Source organism: Prunus dulcis, chromosome 3, assembly GCF_902201215.1.
Source record: "Prunus dulcis chromosome 3, ALMONDv2, whole genome shotgun sequence".
NCBI classification, from domain to species: domain Eukaryota; kingdom Viridiplantae; phylum Streptophyta; class Magnoliopsida; order Rosales; family Rosaceae; genus Prunus; species Prunus dulcis.
In genome coordinates this window covers 18,088,846-18,109,063 of record NC_047652.1, presented here as the reverse complement: position 1 = coordinate 18,109,063, position 20,218 = coordinate 18,088,846, and the positions used below count along the sequence as shown (strand labels likewise).

At 37.0% G+C, this 20,218-nt stretch overlaps 1 protein-coding gene across 1 annotated transcript; it reads left to right on the top strand.

The window, feature by feature from the left end:
* The first annotated feature begins 12,566 nt into the window (after nucleotides 1-12,566).
* On the top strand, nucleotides 12,567-16,799 carry LOC117623355 (ACT domain-containing protein ACR11-like). Its single transcript, XM_034354300.1, has 10 exons — nucleotides 12,567-13,059; nucleotides 13,886-13,943; nucleotides 14,039-14,176; nucleotides 14,317-14,411; nucleotides 14,915-14,999; nucleotides 15,107-15,166; nucleotides 15,587-15,642; nucleotides 15,853-15,958; nucleotides 16,102-16,170; nucleotides 16,527-16,799. Exons 1-10 carry the CDS (start codon nucleotides 12,905-12,907, stop codon nucleotides 16,587-16,589), a joined length of 885 nt encoding a protein of 294 aa, XP_034210191.1. The 5' UTR covers nucleotides 12,567-12,904; the 3' UTR covers nucleotides 16,590-16,799.
* Nucleotides 16,800-20,218: the final 3,419 nt, after the last annotated feature.

The following is a 20,218-nucleotide window of genomic DNA, read 5'->3' as shown; positions in this document are numbered from 1 at the left end:
ACACCTAATAGTACACTCAATTAAGAGAATTGTTATTAGCACTTTAAAATAATTATCGTTGTACACTTTTTCATAAACAAATAATGTTCTTTTGCTTTTGTCTTTATTAATGATGGATGGGTGATGGGTTTCTTAGAAGATACCGAAGTGAGTAAGAATTCTTCATCACTAGAAGACCTATGTTTTGTTGCCTTTCATCTTAGCACATTCCCTTGCTTACTAATTTTGTTGACTGGTTTGTTTATCAATTCTATGCATGGCTAGAATTGACAAATATTTATTATTTTATTATGTACATTAATTGTTATTTTGGTATTTGACCCAATCTCCTTCCCAAGATTTTGGCATTTGTCTCACCATTGCACAACACCTAGCAATCAAGGAAGCTAGAGGATGGGAGAGCCAAGCCTGTAATGCTATTGAATTAGGAGTACAGCCGTAGCAGCATCCATTTCTACTCAGCCTACGAATGCCTTTAGCAATAGCAAGTTGCAAACCCAAAAAACAAGCCCCAAACTTCAGCCTCCAGAATCTGCCCTTTACCAAGGTTCATAGCAAAACCACTGACCCAATTCCCCAAGGAATTAAGAATCACTCATCCAGCACCAATAAAGCCTGAAGCACACCTCCTAGACCCATCCACATTAAGCTTAAATTGCCCCTCTGTATCACCAACCTGGCTAGCAGTAGACTACTCCCTTAGAGCATCTTTGAGGAAGATGTCAAATACAAAATATTAAATTTAAATTTGACGGCGAATGTGGCAATTTGACATCTTACACAGCTTTACACTCCAGCCGGGATGTCAAATTAAATTATTATTTTATTACATTTTGGTGTTGATTTATTTTTAATTAAAAAGAAAAGAAAAGAAAAAATAATAAAATATTCATTTGACATCTTGTTTTTGGGATGTCAAAAATAACATCTCAACCTCCAACATTCATTCCACATCAGCTTTGACACATCGATTGGAGTGATGTGAGATGTTATTTCTAGCCGTTAAATGTTTATGTGGCACTTTTAACACATTAGTTGGAGATGCTCTTACAGCAACAACAATAATCTTTTTGGACTCATAAATGACCTCACCATCCATATTAAAAATATGATTATTTCTCCATTTTCATAAGACCCACCAAGTAAAAACAAAAACTAAAGTTCATGGCAAATATTCACCCCAAATAGCTTTAGACAAAAGATTAAATCGAAGCTAAAGATGGAAATCCATCTGGAAGAAATGGGAATGTGCACTAGGACAAAGCATAGCATGCCAAACACAAGTAGCCTTCTCAGTCCCTAAAAATATGCAAAATGGACTCAACTGGCCAATTACAGTAGTTACAGGTAGGATCAGCAGTCAAATGCCTCCTAGCCCTCTGCTCATTAGACAAAATTTTGCCTTGAAAAACCAGCCAAAGGAAAATTTGAAGCTTAGGGGGAATCTTCAATTTCCGCAAGAACTGCTAGTCATACGAAGGCCACTCACTACCATGAAACAAGGTTTTTACAGAGAACATACCATTTGCAGCAGGCCCCTAAATTTGAGCATAAGGAACTGCACCAGTCACTCCCACAGAGATGCAAATAATTTGTTGAACCAAATCCTCATCCAGAACTGTCTTTAATTTGTCAATATTCCACCAAACCCCCTTAAAAAACTGGAGACATTGCAGGTCACATCCCCAACTTGCAAAACCCCATCTTGTTCAAAAAGAGGTCTCCCATTCAGCCACCTATCCTACCAAAACTTAACTGTATCTCCTTTCCCAATCCTCCACAACATACCTTTAGAGAGTAACTCTACCCCATGCAAAATACCCCTCCAAGTAGAGGATCAAACCTGCTTTGTAGGCAGGGAATGGTCCAAAATTGACGTACCTTCAAGGTATTTGGCCTCCCCTAGCCCAAAGCACCAATCCTTGTTTTGAATCCTCCAACCAATTTTAGCTAGCAAGGCCTGATTCATAGCAGAAGACTTCTTAAAACTCAACCCTCCTTTACACTTAGGACGACAAACCAAACTCCACTGACATAGATGAACTTTGGTTCGCTTTTCACTGCCTCCTCAAAAAAAAATTATATTCAACCGATCTAACTCATCACAAACACTCACAGGGAGTTTAGTAGTTTGCATAGCAAAAATAGGAATAGAGGAAGTCACAGCTTGGATTAAAGTTGGCGACGTGCATAAGAGAGCAGTTTGCCTTTCCAGGAAGCCAACCAACTGTGCACCCTATCAAGCAACTTCTTATAAGTAGCATGAGTAACCCTTGTATGTAGAAGACGTATGAGTATTTGCCCAAATCACTAGTCTGAGGAGAGCCACAAATACAACTAATCTCCTTAGCCACCTCCTTCGGAGTATTGGGAGAACAAAAAACAGCAGATTTATCATAGTTTACAATTTGCCCTGAAGCTTGACAAAAAGCTCCAAACAACCCTTCATAATTCGAGCTTGTTGAATAGAGGCTTCAGCAAAAAAAAGTAAGATCATTTGCAAAAAATAGGTAGGAAACCACACGCCCATATTGAGACTATTTAACAGCTTTCCAACTACCTTTTTGAACCAAATCAAAGATGATGTGAGAAAGTTTTTCAACACACAGCACAAACAAAGTAGGGGATAAAGGGTCCCCTTGCCTAATACCATTCATAGGAGTAAAAGAATCAGTGAGCTCCCCATTAATGCAAATCTGATACTTGACAGTAGACGCACAATGCATGATCAACCTCCTTAAAGCCCCAGGCAGACCCAATTCAGCCAACACTACCTCAATAAAATGCCAATTCAATCTGCCATAAGCCTTAGAGAGATCAATCTTCCAAGCCATAAACCCTCTCTTGGCCTTAGAAACCTTGAACTTATGTATAAGCTCCTGGGCAATAAGAATGTTGTCTGTAATATGTCTTATAGGCACAAAACTAACCTGATTAGGACTAATTAGAACAGGCAAAATAGACCTCAATCTAGCCACAATGATCTTGGAGATAATTTTATAAAGAGTTGAACAAAGACTAATAGGACGAAAATGCACCATAACATGGGGATTATCAACCTTAGGTACCAACGTGATAAGGGTATGATTCAACTTAGTAGGAAAGGAAGTCTTGGTCACCAAAGCATAAATATCAGTGGCACATTGGCCCTATTGGTTATGATAAAAACAAGCGGAAAACCATCTACCCCAGGAGCTTTAAGACCTCCAATACTAAAGAGGCTTTCTTTAACTTCAGCTAAATCCACTTCCTTATTTAAAAAATCCAAGTCTTCATCACTATCAGAGGGAAAATATTAGGAATATCCAAACCAGTAGGAACCAAGTGTGATTAAGGAGAGACACAAAATGCTCAATAGCCAAGGCTTTAATATCTGGAGAAGTCACAACAACCATACCATCATTATTCCTCAATCTCTCAATTTTATTTTTTCGCCTTCGAATCACAGTGGTGAGATGAAAAAGTTTCGTATTACGATCCCCTTCCTGAAGCCACTATAACCTAGACTTTTGCTTCCAAAACTGAGCTTTTTGCTCAAGAATTTCATTAAACTTATCCATTAAGGAAACTTCCAACTGACTAAGAAAAGGATTAAACCCTTTGCAGAGAGCCTTTTGAATACCATTTAGCCGGGCTAATAACCTGGCCTTTCTCAACCGGAGATGCCCAAACACATTAACATTCCACTATTTAAGAGGAGCCACCAGCTAAAAGGTCTTCTCCATAGCAGAGCCATCCAACTTACCCCAAGTATTATTAATGAAATCACCAAACTTCTTATGCTTCAACCACATAGCCTCAAATCTAAAAGAGCGAAGATGAGGAGTAGCATGAAAACGAGACTGCAGAGAGATTTGAAGGGATTCTGATCTGAAGTAGTTCTAGGTAAATGTCTAACATGAGCATCAGCGTATAACCCTCTCCAATTCATCGTGCAAATGGCCCTGCCAATCCTTTCACTAACTTTTGTATTCCTCCACGTGTACTTAGGACCAGAAAAACCCAAATCCACCATACCATGATTGTCAAACCAACTGCAAAACCCTTGCACTCTAGAAGTCACAGCTCCACCTAATTTATCATCCACAGACAGCATCTCATTAAAGTCACTAGCTAAAAGCCAAGGAAAATGATGGCACTCTGCAACAAACTTTAGATAGTCCCATAAACTCTCTCGTTTTCTAATACAAGGACTGGCATAAACAGTTGTAAACAACCATGGAGAACCACCACTCCAAGAAACACATGCTGAAATAGTTTAATCTGATGTTCCCCTAATTTCCACCTAAACTTTGCTATTATCCCATAATAACCACAAACCACCAGAAAACCCAACAGCATCCACAATCTCAAAACAAGGAAAACACAAAGACTTAACAACCGAAAGAGATCTCACCACTGATTCTCGGCTCACAGACGAATATAATATCAATACGATGAGTCCGAATTAAATCCAACATAGTAGAATTAAACTTGGTGCTAGTAGCACCTCGAACATTCCAACAAACTATATTCATAAGGAAAAATCCAAAGAATACAATGAACAAAAGGGCTAACCCCATCAAATACCAAAGGTCATACCACCCTCACTAGTAAAGGTATGGCCTGTCGTCTGAGCATCAGAACCAACACCTTGTCCCTCAGACAAATCCATGTTTTCACCTTGGACCACATCAACACCAGTAATGGCATCAATAGCCACTTCATCATCCTAAGACTCAAAACTGGCCTCAGAATTAACATCTTCTTCCCTTATATTCGAGGGTTGATGACAAAAAATATACGCACCATTCTCTATGCTTGCATCATGATTCCCCACCTAGCTATCAGTTTTCTCACTAACCAATCCAGGCTTCCCAAATTCCTTCCCCCTGAACCAAACAACACCAGTCGAATTAGAGGCATCAAAAGAAGTTCCAAAAGGCGTCCCAGGTTTCTTATCCCTTGCAACCAAAAAAGACTTACTGGCCCCAACTTTATTAGAAATATCATTCAACACTTGCCTAGAAGCATCTTTAGGGGAACTTAGACTTAGTTCAAATCTTGCCGCCCTTTGGGACAACATTCTCCATAATATTAACCGTTTTAGAAGATAAAGAAGGCTCCACCAACAGTCTATCCACTTCTCTTCCAAAATCCTCTCCAACTTGTCTCAAGGGATCAAATATGGACCCCTTAGAAGTCCCACTAGAACTCTTACCCCCTCCATCTTTAAAATTAGTCTTATATTTCCTTCTAGGCTGAACATTCATCCAAGGGCCTCTTAGCCGAGAATCCCAATCCTGCAACTTATTAACCCAATCCCCAAAATTAATGTTCATGGCCAAGCTCCCCTCTTCGATAGGCACCTTAGGAGTTTTCTCGAGTTGAACCTCTCCATTTCTGCATTACAAAATATTGTCCCGCAATAATCCATGGACCACTAGTCAGCACACAATTCAGATCCTCCTCTAAATCAAATTTAACCACAAAATAATCATTGACAAGATCAATCAACTTCCAATCCCCCTTTAGGCGCCACTTCTGCTGCAACCGAGCATGAAGGTAATTGTAAGCATGTGAACTAAATGCTTCCAAGGCTGAGAGAGGCGATCCATAGCACGAACAGAGAACTGAATGCTAGACCTCTTCCCACCTCGAGAAATAACCACATCTTCATTAAGATCCATGAGTATCACTAAGGCAACAAACATCAATACCCACATTCTTTACTAAATTCACCTTACCCATAAGCTTGTCTTTAAAACTTCCAGAACCAAACTCAAATCATGCCCTAACTTTGAAATTTCCATAACCAAACTCATATCAAGCCCCATCTTTGAAATTTCCAGATTTGAACTCAGATCGAGCCCCCAGAAGAGAATCAACAGTCTGCCCTCGCTTGAGAATCGAAGTGGGACTGGAAATCTATTTCAACTCGCACTCAGGATTGAAATCCTCTGATGCTCTCACTCTCTTAGTGCAGCAATGATGCTTCATAAAGACCCCAGGTGAAACCTCCTCCATGATTAGAGAATTCAACTCAAAGAAACAATCAGAAACAACGAAGAAAGGAACCTGGAAACCGTCATGAAGCACGTTCGTGTTTTTGACGAGTCTATAAATGTGTCCACCAACGTAATAACTTTCCCTTGCTTACTCATTTTGTTGACTGGTTTGTTTATCAATTCTATGCATGGCTAGGATTGACAAATATTTATTATTTTATTATGTACACTGTTATTTTGGTATTTGACCCTGTCTCCTTCCCAATATTTGTAGTTGTAGTTCTGATTGAGTCCAATTAGGAATTGTTCAAACTATGTAATTAATTCCATGAGCTTCTTCTTCTAGCATTATAAAATTTACCATGTCCGACTAATTTTCAGCTGTTCTTTCAATTACATTGGGGTGACGTTAAGTACAAGTGAGCTCTATTTTGATTTTTTTTTTCTTTTGAAAATAATAAAATTTTAATTTATTATTATTATTGTGTGGAGTCTATAAACAATCAATACAAATCCATAAACTCTACCACAAATTCTATCACTTACAAAGATCTACAAAATCTATGCTTACAATAACCATTGGTGGATAATATATGTCATCGAAATATGTTGAACATTGAACTATTTTAGAACTCCTAGAAATAGTTGGTTGTTTCTTAGCAGATCAAGAAATGATATTAGGAACCAAAAGAGATTAAAGCAAAAAGAACACACAATAATCATTGGTGGATCTTTTGTCAATTAGACATGCTACCCAATCATTATAAAAGAATGCCTAAATTTGATGGGATTCTTCAGTAAACCACAAAACTATCGCCAACTAAAAATCCTATATACAGTAGTAAAATGCTTGTGGTTGATACATGTACTGATATACTTGATTGATTGCAAAGACCAAATTAGGTCTTGTCCAGGTTAAGTATTGTAAAACACCCACTACATATTTGTAGGAAGAAAGATCCTAGAATAGATAACAAGAATTAGACATCACTACTAAAAAAAAATATCAACCACGGACATTGGTGTCCACAAAAGGGATTTGTATTGGCATTGGTATTCACAAAAGTTTTGTATTGAAACTTTTGGTGCCCAATTTAGGTTGACTTATTTAGGGCTCGTTTGGAAGTGATTTTGGAGAAGCTAATAATCACTTGTATGGAGAAACACTTCTCCAAATAATTACTTTAAGTGATTTTATGAAGAAGTGCATAGGAGGTGCTTCTCCCCAGAAGTGATTCTAGCCTATCTAGAATCACTCTCAAATGAGCCCTTAGTGTCCAATATACTAATTTAGTATAATGGGCACCAAAAGTATTAATGCAAACTGTTCACCCGTTTTGAGTTTATTCCTGAGATGGAAGGGCAAATTTCCCCACTGCCTTGGAAACCATTGATTGGTCAACAAGTCAGCTTTCTTTGGTGTATGAGCGTGCCACTACTAGCAATAAAGATTCTAGCAGACCTCTTTAAAACAGATAACTTACGCCCCAAGTTACTGATTTCTAAACAAACGATTATGAATTTGGGTGGGAAATATCTCCCAAGTAAGTTCTTTTTCTTGCCTCAGACTGGTGATGACTTCACAATTTATCTCAGTATAAAATTGGTAATTCTTGCCAGAATAATGGATAATAAAGTGGACTGTTTTAGATAGAGCTACAAAGGAAGAAATCAACTCTAGAAAAGCAAAAAGAAAGCTGGAACTTCATTCCTGTCTCGATAGAAGTTTCTGATCCGGGCTGGACTGGGTATGTCTGGGCTAGACTGGATTTTCAACAACTTCAACTGCTCAGTTTCAGCTGTAGATCGATACCAAAGTTTAATTTTGGCAGAGCTTTAATCTACTTCAAGCTTTGGGAGGCTTTTGAGCGGGCAGAACTGCAGCTTTTTCAATTTGAAGGGACATAAGTGGCTGTTCTTAAGAACCTAATGAGCTGGAAACTGCATTGTGAATTTTGTTGAGGTTTTCATATTTGAGAAAACTCAAACTCTGCTTGTCTTGGCTTTTGCTGAACCAAATTCGTAATGAGAGAGATCTCGTTTTGAATGTCTTATCTTTTTAAGTCTGAACTTTGTGAATTCTTATCTAAAACTATTTTTTTCTTGTGGTTCAAGTGAGCTTTTGGTTGAATTTTGGTTGTTTGTTTGATTGATGAAAATTGAGTGTCCTAGATTCTGTTCACCTTTTCTAGTATTTATAAGGAAATGCTTTGGAGTAGGGTTTCATTCTTCTAATAATGGGCCGCAAAAATTCTCAAAAGATCTTTTTATTTTTAAATGCAAAGGAAGAAAAAAAGTTTTAATCAATGTTGGCAGATAAGCTCTCAACAGTCAGTTCTCAAGATCACTTCCCTGTTTTTCCTGAAAGAGAACCTAACCCCTTTTTAATTTCCAACTGCCCCCCTGTGAGAGCTCAAACCATGATGGTTAGTTTGATTCTCAGTTTGAACAGCTCCCTGTCTTCCTGCTTATCTCTTTTTGAAAGTATGACCTGCTTATCTTTTGGGAGAATCACCCTTTTTTTTGGAGTAGAAGAAATATATCTAAATATTTTATACATAAAAAATAGGGGTTTGATCTTCTGATGGCAGAGATTTTTAGAGAGGTCTTCTCCTAGTTTGCCTGCTTTTGACTAACATACTTTGTCAAATTAGTTGAAAATGTTGACTTTTCAATGTCAGAGAAAAGAGATTTCACATGGGTCTGTTTTTTTTATTTTTCTTCTTTCTTTAATCATGTTGGGCCTGCTCTGATTTTTCTGGAATCAAACCAAGGGATGGCTTGCTCTTTTCTTTTCAAGGCCCAAGTTTTTGTTTTGCCACCGTTTGATAGATCCTAGGCTGGGTTCTTTTGGATTTTTGGGTTTTTTGATTTCCTGTTTATTTTTGCAAAGTCCGGGTCTGGGCCCGTAGTGTTTGGGCTGAGTGTATAATCTTGGCCCAATTCAAGGGAACGTTGGTGGCTAGTTTAAAAATTGCTATGGGCTTTGTGACCTTGGGCTAGGTGTGCCAAATTAAGCCCAAACACAAACTCCTTTTATGGACACCAACGTTCATGCCTATTGATCCCTTGTTTTATTAGTGCATCCTGTAAGAACCAAGAGGCGTGGAAAAAGCACTAGTACCTAAGAAATTAGTTCTTTTGAAAAGATCATATGTATTCTTGGTCTCAAATGCAAACATGCCTTGAGAGGTCTTATGAATTTCCAGTCCAAGGAAAAAATGAAGTGGGCCAAAATTCTTAAATGCATAAAGGGTAGTTTTTGTTTTTTTTTATTTAAATTTTTTTATTTTAAAGATAAAGACGATAGATTGCACTTATAATTAGGTACAAAGGGCGTTAGCCAGAAGAGCCAATACAAATGCAGATAACCACACAAGGTTATTACAAATACGGAATTGCAGTAACCACAAGGGTTAATCCAAATAGGGAGGACTCCATTGGCAACATCATGCGCACAAGTGTACCTCCACACATAGCGAGGGCCAAAGAAATTCCTGTTTGGGCCCAAAAAGAATTCGCATGCCAGCCCACTTCTCACAAAGGCCCACAAAATAGAAAAGACGGAGGACTGGACTTTGATTCAAAAAAATAGAGAAAGCCCAAAACCAAATCAAAAGGCCCATGCCTTTTACAAAATGGCAGAGTTGTAAAAATGTCAAGATTAAATGGCAATCAACCACTGAAGCAGATCAATAAAAATTTGAAAGAAAAATTGGATTGGGCCCAGCTTCTGGCTCACCACTGATCTCAAAACCCAGAGTGCAAAGTCAGCAAATCTTTTTGGAAAGCCTATTCTCAGAACCCCCGTGACTACCTGACTTAGAAAAGTCAACAATTTCAACTATCACAAGAGAGTTGATTGAGAATTAAATGAAAGCAGGTCATTAGCAGAAACACTTCTCTGAAACTATGGGGCTAAAAGATCATAATCCTTTTGTATACAATTCTGCGTCAGGGCAGGTGATTTTTCCAAGAGATAAGCAAACTACAATCTCAAAGAGATAAGTGGAAAGCAGGGAGTTGTTCAAATAGACAAATCAAAACTAACCATCACAGCTCTAAACTCTTACAAGGAGCAGTTAAATTGGAAGAAGGGTTAGGATTTCTTTCAAGAAAAATAGGGAAGTGATTGCCTTAGGAACTGACTATTGAGGGCTTATCTGCCAGAATTGATAAAACCCCTTTTTCTTTGCATTTAAAAATGAGCGATTTTTTGAGAATTTTTGCCACCCATTATTAAAAGAATTAGAGATCCTACTCCAAAACATTTCTTATAAATATAAGAGAGGGTGAACAGAGCAAAAGACATTCAAATCAAACAACCAAAAAAATCAACCAAAGACAAAAACTCAAAATGATCACTTGATCTCTGAGAACCTTCAAACAAATTGAAGCAACCAAAAGCTCATTTGAGCCAAAAAAGAAGCCGGCTATAGATCAGAACTTCCAGTTCAGACTTAGAGAAATAAGTCATTCAAAACAAGATTCCTTTTCTTACAAATTTGGTTCAGCAAAAGCCAAAACAAGCAGAGTCTGGATTTTTACAAATATGAAAACCTCAACAAATTTATGGAGAGTCCTGATCAAGCAGAACAGGTATCACAGTGCAGTTCCAGTTCAATGACTCCTCAAGTCCAGCCACTTCTGCCCCTTTCAGACTGAAGAGGCCTCAATTCTGCCCGTTCAAAAAGCCTTCCAAGGCTTGAAATAGATTAAAGCTTTGCCAAACTCGAACGTTGGTATCAATTTACAGCTGAAGCTCAGTAGTTGAAGTTGTTGACAGCTCAATCCAGTACATGCTTACCCAGTCCAGCCCGGATCAGAAGTGTCTATCCAGGCAGAAATGGAAGTCCAGCCTTCCTTTGTCTTTCTAAAGTTGATTTTTCCCTTTTGAGTTTTGTAAAAGGCACTTCTGCCTAAAAACAGTTTACTATCTTATCATTTATTCTGGCCAGAATTACCAGTTTTGTAGTGTAAAAAATTGTGAAATCCTTACTAGTCTGAGGTAAGAAAAGAACTTACTTGAGAGATATTCCTCACCCAAATTCACAATCGCTTGTCTAGAAATCATTAACTTGGAGCGCAAGTTATCCATTTTTAAGAAGTCTGTTAGAATTTTTATTACTAGCAGTGGCACACTCGCACACTAAAGAAAGTTGACTTGTTGACCAGTCAATGATTTTCAAGGCAATGAAGAACTTTACCCTTCCATCACAAGAGCAAACACAAAACGGGTGAACAATTTCGACATAAAAATCGCAAGCTTGCAAAAGTTAGACATAGACCATAACACACATCAACACACAAAACTACAATTGCAAACTACAATTTTTAAACTCTCACAAGTAGAGACTACAAACACGCAACAAACTCAAAAATAGTTGATGCACTTATTACAAACTAATGAGCACAATTTGTCCATGTAGGTTGATTTATTTACAAATCATGCCACTACATCTTTAGTTGGTTGCTAATAGTTTTTCAATCACCAAATTAAGGCAAATGAATAATACCTCACTGCACATTTATGTTTCCACTCTCATAAATAATGGGCTACAATCAATCTACTTCAAATATTCTCTCCTAACCTCCTAGGGTTAGGTAAATTCATACTAGGTACATAATAGTTAATGTACCTATAAAAGTTGGGTAGGTAAATTATTTTCACAAAATAACTACGATATACCCATAATAGGTAAATTACAAGTTATATTATTGCATAATAGTCAATTATTAGATAAATTATATCCAAATGCGTTTATAAAAGTTGGGTATATTATTTGAATAATAAGTAAATTCACACTAGGTACATTATTTTTCATAAAAGAAGTAATAGGTACGTTATTTTTTCAACATAAAAATATATGTATGCTATTATATTTTTAAAACAATAATATAATAGATAATTAATCACGTTTATTTCATAAATAAATTTTTTAAAAATATTTTCTTATTAAATAAACCAATTAGGTATATTAAATATGAATTTATTGTTAAATTTTAAAAAGTTTCCAAATTAATTTGTACATCCATTTGGAGATCTTTCCAAATTCAACATTTGTCATTAGTTACAATTCAATTAAAAAAAATTTCTATATTGGTTCCTATATTAATATACAAAATATAATAATGGCTTAGTTTGGGGTATTTTGGGAATTAAAAAAGTACAATAAATTCGATTTTGTGATTAATTAGGTAACTTGCCGAGTTGAATCCTAGTCATCAAGTTTTATTTAGGATAAAAAAAAATTCATACAAACAAAAATAAAGAAATGAGTTGTAGTTAAGTCAAACTAAATTTACTATAAAATAAAATAGGATGCAGATGCATGTGACTCTACTACTTCATGAGAGAGAGAGAGAGAGAGAGAGAGAGAGAGAGAGAGAGAGAGGAGTGTAAGCATAAGATGGACACACAGGAAGCACAATCTTAAAATCTTAATCTTAAAATCTTAATTCTTGACCAAACGCGTCGCTGTTGTTGACACCTACCAGGTAATGCAGTTGGACTCCTTAAAAACAAATATCTAAAAAAGAAAGTTACCGGATGAGATGATGAATGGACGTTGGGGAAAATTTCCTATGACAGGATAATTTGGTTTTTCTTATTTATTTTTAAATTGAAAATAAAGGGAAAATGGGGACGAAAACAAAGAACGAAGGAGAAGTAAGCAAAGCAAGATAAAACAGTTTCCTCTTCCTATATCGAATGGCGCATATTACGATGTATATTGGTCCCCTAGTTGTTTCTTCTTCTTCTTCTTCTTGTCCGAACCCATTTTCCACATTTCCATTTCTTCTCCAAATTTACCATGCTTTCTGATTTGGGTTCATTCTAGTCCCTCTTATTTATCTCCTCCTTCTATCCATTTGCATTTCCTTTTCATTCTGGTTTGTTAATTTTTAAGCTCAAAATGGCTGTGGCTATGGCTTCTTGCAGTCTTGGGGTTAACTTGAATAGTAACTGTAGTTTGAAAAAACCCCTTGCAATTCCATTACAAACTGGGGCTACAGTACAAGGGTCCTTTGGGTTTGGTTCTAAAAGCTTCTTCATTGTTCAGAAGGGAAGGTATGGTATATATGCTCACTGTTTTATTGGAATTTATTGATTTGTTATTTTCTTTGATGGGCATGTCTTGCTTTCTTATCTGGTTTTCAGAATTTGATTGTTTTACATAGAAAGTGATCAAACGCTTTGAGATTTTGACATTATGGGCCCACTGCCTTTCCTATTCTGGTTATAGAATTCTTTGGTTTCTGTTTCTTGGGTTGTTTTGTTTGGTGTTTATCTTATTTGAAGTCTCTAATACTCTGAAGTCTGAATGATATTTGCTCAACGATGCTATTGTTCTTGGGTTACTTGTAATTTCTGGGATTGTGCTTATGCTGAATTGTCGTTTGATGCTTCTCTGCAATTTTTTCCTGTATTGGTCCAAAAAAGAAGTCTTAATAAGTTAATCGACTTGTATATTGTGGTTAAAAAGAATTCCTGAATATGCAGTCTTTTTTATATCAGCTTGCCATTAGTATGAGCTTTGCAGTCAATATTGACTCATTTTATAAGAGTTTTTTATAAGAGTTTGTTCAGTATGTGACTGTAAATATCATCATGTATTTGGTACTTGAGGTTGGAATTATCAGATATTGTCTGAGCTCTCTGAATCTACCAGCTCTTGAACCTTTGAGTCCAAGGCCTTGATTGTGGCTTGAATTCAAGCCACAAGGAGAGCTGATAGATTTTTGGTAGTAGTGTTTAGTACATTTAAAAATTCCTGTATTGGCATCTTACAGTTAGATTAAGTTACCTTAGCTGAATATTCTTGATGTATGCAAGCATTAAATTGGGGTCTTGCATCTATTCTTTATCTTTTAAAAGTGTGCCGAATCTTTGGCAGATTGTTATCTTCATCAACTTCAACTACTCCACAAGCCTCTTCTGCTACAGCTGTGGAGGTAGTTAATAAATTTGAGTTTGTAATCAGTAATATTTGAATATTAACTTGCTGAATACCTCATTTTTGTACTGGGTGTTTGATGTCAAAAAATAGGGTGGTAAACCTGATGGAATTCAAAGTGAAACTGACAAGATCCCAATTCCCAAAGTTATTATTGATCAAGACTCTGACCCAAATGCAACTGTGGTGGAGATAACATTTGGAGACCGGCTGGGAGCTCTTCTTGATACTGTATAGAGCATTACTCACTGCTTCCAACAATATTGTTTGTCTATTATTTTGCTCCTGCATAGATGTTTAAATATTTTGAATGATCTGTCTTAGTGTCTATGTCTGAACATATAATTCAACTTTCATTAACTGGGTCTCAGATGAGTGCGCTTAGGAACCTTGGCCTGAATGTTGTCAAGGCCAATGTCTATTTGGATTCTTCTGGAAAGCACAACAAGTTTGCCATCACCAGAGCGTGAGTATGCTTTACAGATAGATGACCGCGTGGCCTTGTATTAAGTATAGTTTTGGGTTGTTTCTATGCTAGTGTTAATACTTGTCAATTTGCAATTGATTGCAATGATCTGTTTTCTGCTTGTTCTGCTTCTCTGTCTGGCTTTAATTTTCTTTTCCTTGTTGTGCATAGATACTTCCATACTTGTGGTATTATTGATTGCTGATTAGATTTATGTACTGCCAAACTGCTGACTTCAATTCAGATATTATATATTTATATTATATCATCGTTTTCTTTACTAAAGAGGTTCTATATGATGAAGTTCGTCCTTATTTCATGTGTTTCAAATGCAAAGTTATGGCACCTAAAAATTAGGGGGAAGCAGTATTCCTTTAATGCCAGTAAAAAATTAGCTTCTCAATTAAATCTTAAACCTGCAATTATGGTGAGCTTAACGGATCTGTCCTTCCAATAGCTGCTGCATACACATTTATTGATTCGATGGTGGGTTTTGTTTGCAGTGATACTGGTAGGAAAGTAGAAGATCCAGAATTGCTTGAGGCTATTCGTTTGACAATTATAAATAATCTGATAGAGTATCATCCGGTATTCTTTCTTAACCATTTCCATTTGTTCTTGAGATAGTAATTGTTGTAATCTGTTTAGAATTTCCACCGTTGTAGCTTTCTTAGTCAATCAAATTTGTGGTCCAGGAATCAAGTTCCCAGTTAGCGATGGGAGCAGCGTTTGGAATTGTTCCGCCACCAGAACAGGTTCTTGAACTTAATTATTTTAATTTGCACAAAGTTTGGGTAGTTGAAGCTTCATGTAGGTACCATGCATCTGTGCACTCTCAGTTTCCAAAAATACAGCGCAAATTTTTCATGTTCTAGCATGCACACATAATGCATGTGTTTCTTGTTTTGAGGTTTCTCATTTGAAATTCACTCCATAAGCATTGCCTTTTCCAATTCTAGTCATTCTGGAGAATAATTCACTTCTCTGCTTCATGAGTAGCTATTCCCTGGTTATTTGATCATTGAGAATAACTATTCTTGCCACTCCCTCTCAATTTTGTTCACTTTTAAGGTAAGGTATTGGCTTGAAATTTGATCACGGTCACATCTTTAACTTCCAAAGAGCATTACATCCCACAATTTTGTCCCGATTCAAACTCGTTTTTAATTCCTCAGGTTGATGTGGATGTAGCAACCCACATAAGCATCAGTGATGATGGCCCCAACCGAAGGTAATGTGCATCATTCTTTCTTGATAGGATGGGCTTTTGCAAACCAGCGGCCATTTCCCATACGCCAAAATTGTTGGTGCTGCAGGCCCACACCAGCCTTTAACTGTTATGCATGACTGACATCCTGTTTTAACTAATCTGGTCTCCTATGATTATTTTTGGTTATTACATTTGTCTGTCTTCATTTATTCTAATATTAGATTTCTGCAGTTTGCTTTATGTGGAATCAGCTGATCGCCCTGGATTACTGGTGGATCTTGTAAAGACTGTAACTGACATTGATGTTGCTGTAGAATCAGGAGAATTCGACACTGAGGTATGGTCTTGTCTCACTTACCATTGCAGCTTCAATTTTTATTTCTCTTTTTTTCCTTCTCTAGTATCCAAGTTTGTTGAGCTCATCTCTACTCTTTCTTTTTGATAATGAAGTTCATTTCTTATTATTGTCTTTGGATTTAGGGGTTGTTGGCCAAGGCAAAGTTTCACGTTAGCTACAGGGGTAAACCTCTCATCAAGCCTCTCCAGCAGGTAACCTAGCATTATGGCAATGTTAGAGCATCGGATTTCATATATATATTAGCGGTTGATGTGGTCAAAGCTAAACTGTTTTCCAGTTTTCTGAGAGAGTTCAATCGTCCACCAACTTTACCATTTTGATTAATTTGAAATAGATGCTTCCCATACTGACAGCCTTTATTTCCTGAAAGAACACAAAATTGTAGATGCTATGGTTGATTCTGTTATGAATGATAAGATTATGACTGAGACTGCTGAGTTGAGCCTACCCTTGTAGTCAATCTCATTCCAGATTTTACAAGGCATAGGGTCTACTCTTCCCATTATGCCTCAATACTGACTGTTCAATTTGCTACCAATTTTTGCAGGTTCTTGCTAACAGTTTGCGGTATTACTTGAGGCGACCAATGACTGAGGAGGGGAGTTTTTGAGCCATGTGGACTACATTTTCATGAAGTATACTTGGAATTTCTTCAACGAAGCTAAGCGAAATTCTGGAACACTGTTGCAACCTTTTTATTCTGTTGAAGAAAATAGGGACAAAAAAAAAAGAAAGATATAAGAGTCGGGAAATGTAATCAAATGTAGAATATTATTGTCCAAATTGTTGTAATAATGTCATGGTTACCCTTCTTCCTTTAGCCACTTGCTTTGTTTTGCTTTCTGCAATAAATATAGAATAGAGGCCAAGAGCCTAATAGTAATAGCAGAGTAAAACATGCGAATAAAGTGACCAACTCATGCTTTTCTTCTGAAGTAAAGTATAGAGTACATGGATCCCGAGCTTTTGCATTTAACAATTGTGCATTTATTTATTGTTTCAATAATTTAATGACTATGACAAGTCAAACTCAATTTAACGGCTAAGTTAACACTGTTAAGTCCATATAAATATTTTTTTTTTGGGTAACTAAGTCTATATAAAATTAAAAAGCTAAAAACAACCAATTAAAATAAAAAATAAAAACCCCTGACAGCCACTCTACACCCACAAGCAGTAGTAGTACCTCTTCCCTCTTTAGAGCAACTCCACCCATTTGCCCTTAGCCATGGCAATGGTGGAGCTTGGGCGACCACTATTCACGTGAATAGTGGTTGCCCTTGCAAATAGTAATTTGTGTTTCCACCCGTTGCCCTAGCTAAGGGCAATTACTATTCATTTTTTTGTTTTTTCCTCATATTTTTTAATGAAAATAATTAATTTGGGTAATATTTTCAGATAAGATTTTCGGGTTCCTACGTGTCAAGACTATTCATAATCAGATAAAATTTCCGGATAAGATTTTTGGATTCAAATTTCGGATGAATTTCAAAGTTCAAATTTCAGATAAATTTTTGGGTTCAAATTTCGAATGAATTTGGGTTCAAATTTCAGATAAATTTGGGTTCAAATTTCAGATAAATTTGGGTTCAAATTTCGGATGAATTTCAAAATTCAAAATTCATACAAATTAGGGTTCAAATTTCGGATGAATTTCAAATTTCAGATAAGATTTTCATCCAATAAAATCAAGCCACGTGGCATGTCTATCTTGCCAAAATTTTCTATAAAACCAGAGGCTCAGCTCATACTCTCACACCACATCTTTCTATATTTTCATTTCTCAGAGTTTAGAATTCATACTTCATTCATTCTCAATGGAAGAATTTAGGAGATGCTTGGAGAGGCAAGAGCGAGAAACAAATGAGAGAAACCGTAGAGCAGATGAAATCAATGAGTTGCAGAGACAAGTCGATGAGCAAGTTCTCATAGCAGTGGCTTTGCAAGAAGAAGAGAACCAAGGTCGCCGCCGTGGTTCACAAGTCGGCCGGCGCCAGAATGTGGAAAGACATAGGCATTCTCGGGGTAAGAATCTTTTGGAAGATTATTTTATCCCAACTTCTTTGTACTCTGATGTTGATTTTCGAAGGAGATTTAGAATGCAACCTCATTTGTTCAATAAAGTCATGCATGATATTTGCAATTATGATGCATACTTTGTTCAAAAGTGTGATGTTGCTGGGGTTTTGGGGCTTCTTCCAAGCAAAAGCTTACAGCTGTTATACGAATGTTGGCGTATGGAGCATCTGCTGATCAGGTGGATGAGATTGCCCGGATGGGGAAGTCCACTACGTTGGAGGCTTTGGTAAGATTTTGTCAAGCTGTTGAAACTCTGTACACTAGGGACTACCTGCGTAGACCTACTCCCAGGGACCTCCAACGGCTTCTACAAAAAGCCGAAGCTCGAGGATTCCCAGGAATGATTGGTAGCATCGACTGCATGCACTGGCAATGGAAGAATTGCCCAACTGCCTGGCAAGGTGATTATGGAAATAGAAAAGGCCAAAAAAGTATCATCCTTGAAGCGGTTGCTGGCTTCGACACATGGGTTTGGCATGCCTTCTTCAGAGTTGCAGGATCACAAAATGACCTCAACGTGCTGGGCCAATCCCCCGTATTCAACGATGTATTGAGAGGCCAGGGCCCCAATATCACCTATCAAGTCAACAATACTGTATACCAGACGGGATACTTTCTAGCTGACAGCATCTACCCGAGATGGACCACTTTTGTCAAATCCATTCCCAATCCCCGATCCCAGAAGCAAAAATTATTTGCTACCTATCAAGAGGGATACAGGAAAGATGTCGAAAGGTGTTTTGGCATCCTTCAAGCTCGGTGGTTGATTATTGGAGGTGCAGCTCGTATGTTTGATGAGGAGATCCTCAGAAGCATTATGATGACTTGCATCATCCTCCATAATATGATTGTGGAGGATGAGTACGATTATGATGCTTTAGAGGTCTACGAACCTGATCCAATGAACATGGCATTGACACGGATATATGAAAGGCCCATGGGGCCAAATGGAGAACCGTTTGAGCTGGAACCGTTGGTGAGGGATGGTCATTTGATGACCCGAATGATAGATCGATATACGGAGATGCAATCTTCGTATATTCATGAAATGCGTCAAGTTCACTTGATGGAGCATCTATGGGCAGTGAAAGGCAATGAAGATGAATGATGGAGCATAGATGCTTTGGTTATGTTTTATTTAGTTATGGTTAGGTTGTGTTGTATTTTTATTTATTATGGTTTGGTTGTGGTTGGTTATTATTATTGTGCCTTGTTTGTACTTTTTTTTATTTTTATTATGTTTTGTTTGAAGTATGGAATATGTTGAATAAAAAGGTAATTTATTGAATGCTTTGTTTATTAAATAAAGAAATCTAATACAAGTCATTAAAAATTACTACTACTAAAATAAAATACATGAATTACAACAACTTTAATAGAAAACATGAAAAATACAAATACATAAAAGGTATGCTAACTAATTTAATGGTTTCCATCATTTAACCAATCCGTGTTGCTAGGCCCATCATCCCGGAAAAGTCTTCTTCTCATAACATCCCTTCGTTCTAGCTTCCAAAATTGTTTTGTTTCAGGGGACATATGACTTGTATCCATCGCCATGGTTTCCCGATCCGTCTTGTCCATATCTTTTTTGCGCAAATACTCCCTTTCTCGTGCATACTCAGCTTGAAGGGCCAACTCGTTATCTTGGCATTTTTGCTCCATTTCTATTCTTATGCCGTTTTGCCTTGCAATTTCCTCCAAAAATTGTGAATTTTGATTGCTTGAATTACCCGCTTTCTTTGCCTTCGCGGCCTTTCGGCCAATGGGCCTCGGCTCCTTTTCGATGGGTGAGTCTTGACTCATAGGAGAATCGAGAGGTGAATCCGATGTCATTGAATCACGGAGTGGCGTCTCGTTTAACACAACCTCCGGACCCGTCGGAATAATTATGAAGCGTTTGCAATATTTCACCACCTCCCAACATTCATGATGGTTGAAACTTTTTTTGCCACCCCCGGTTGCACCGAACCACATTTGTGCTTGAATCATCTATTTAACAAAAAAATGGAAATGCAATAAATATTTAAAATATATTGGATATGCAAGAAATATTAACAACATATTGAAAATGCAAGCAATATTAACAAAATATTGAAAATGCATGAAATATTAACAACATATTGAAAATGCAAGCAATATTAACAAAATATTGAAAAT

Bases quoted from the DNA above. Each gene is read 5' to 3' on its own strand.
- LOC117623355 (XM_034354300.1), top strand. From the start codon at position 12,905: ATGGCTGTGGCTATGGCTTCTTGCAGTCTTGGGGTTAACTTGAATAGT. The intron at 13,944-14,038 runs GTAGTTAATAAA...GTCAAAAAATAG, and splicing joins CTTCTGCTACAGCTGTGGAG to GGTGGTAAACCTGATGGAAT. The intron at 16,171-16,526 runs GTAACCTAGCAT...CAATTTTTGCAG, and splicing joins TCATCAAGCCTCTCCAGCAG to GTTCTTGCTAACAGTTTGCG.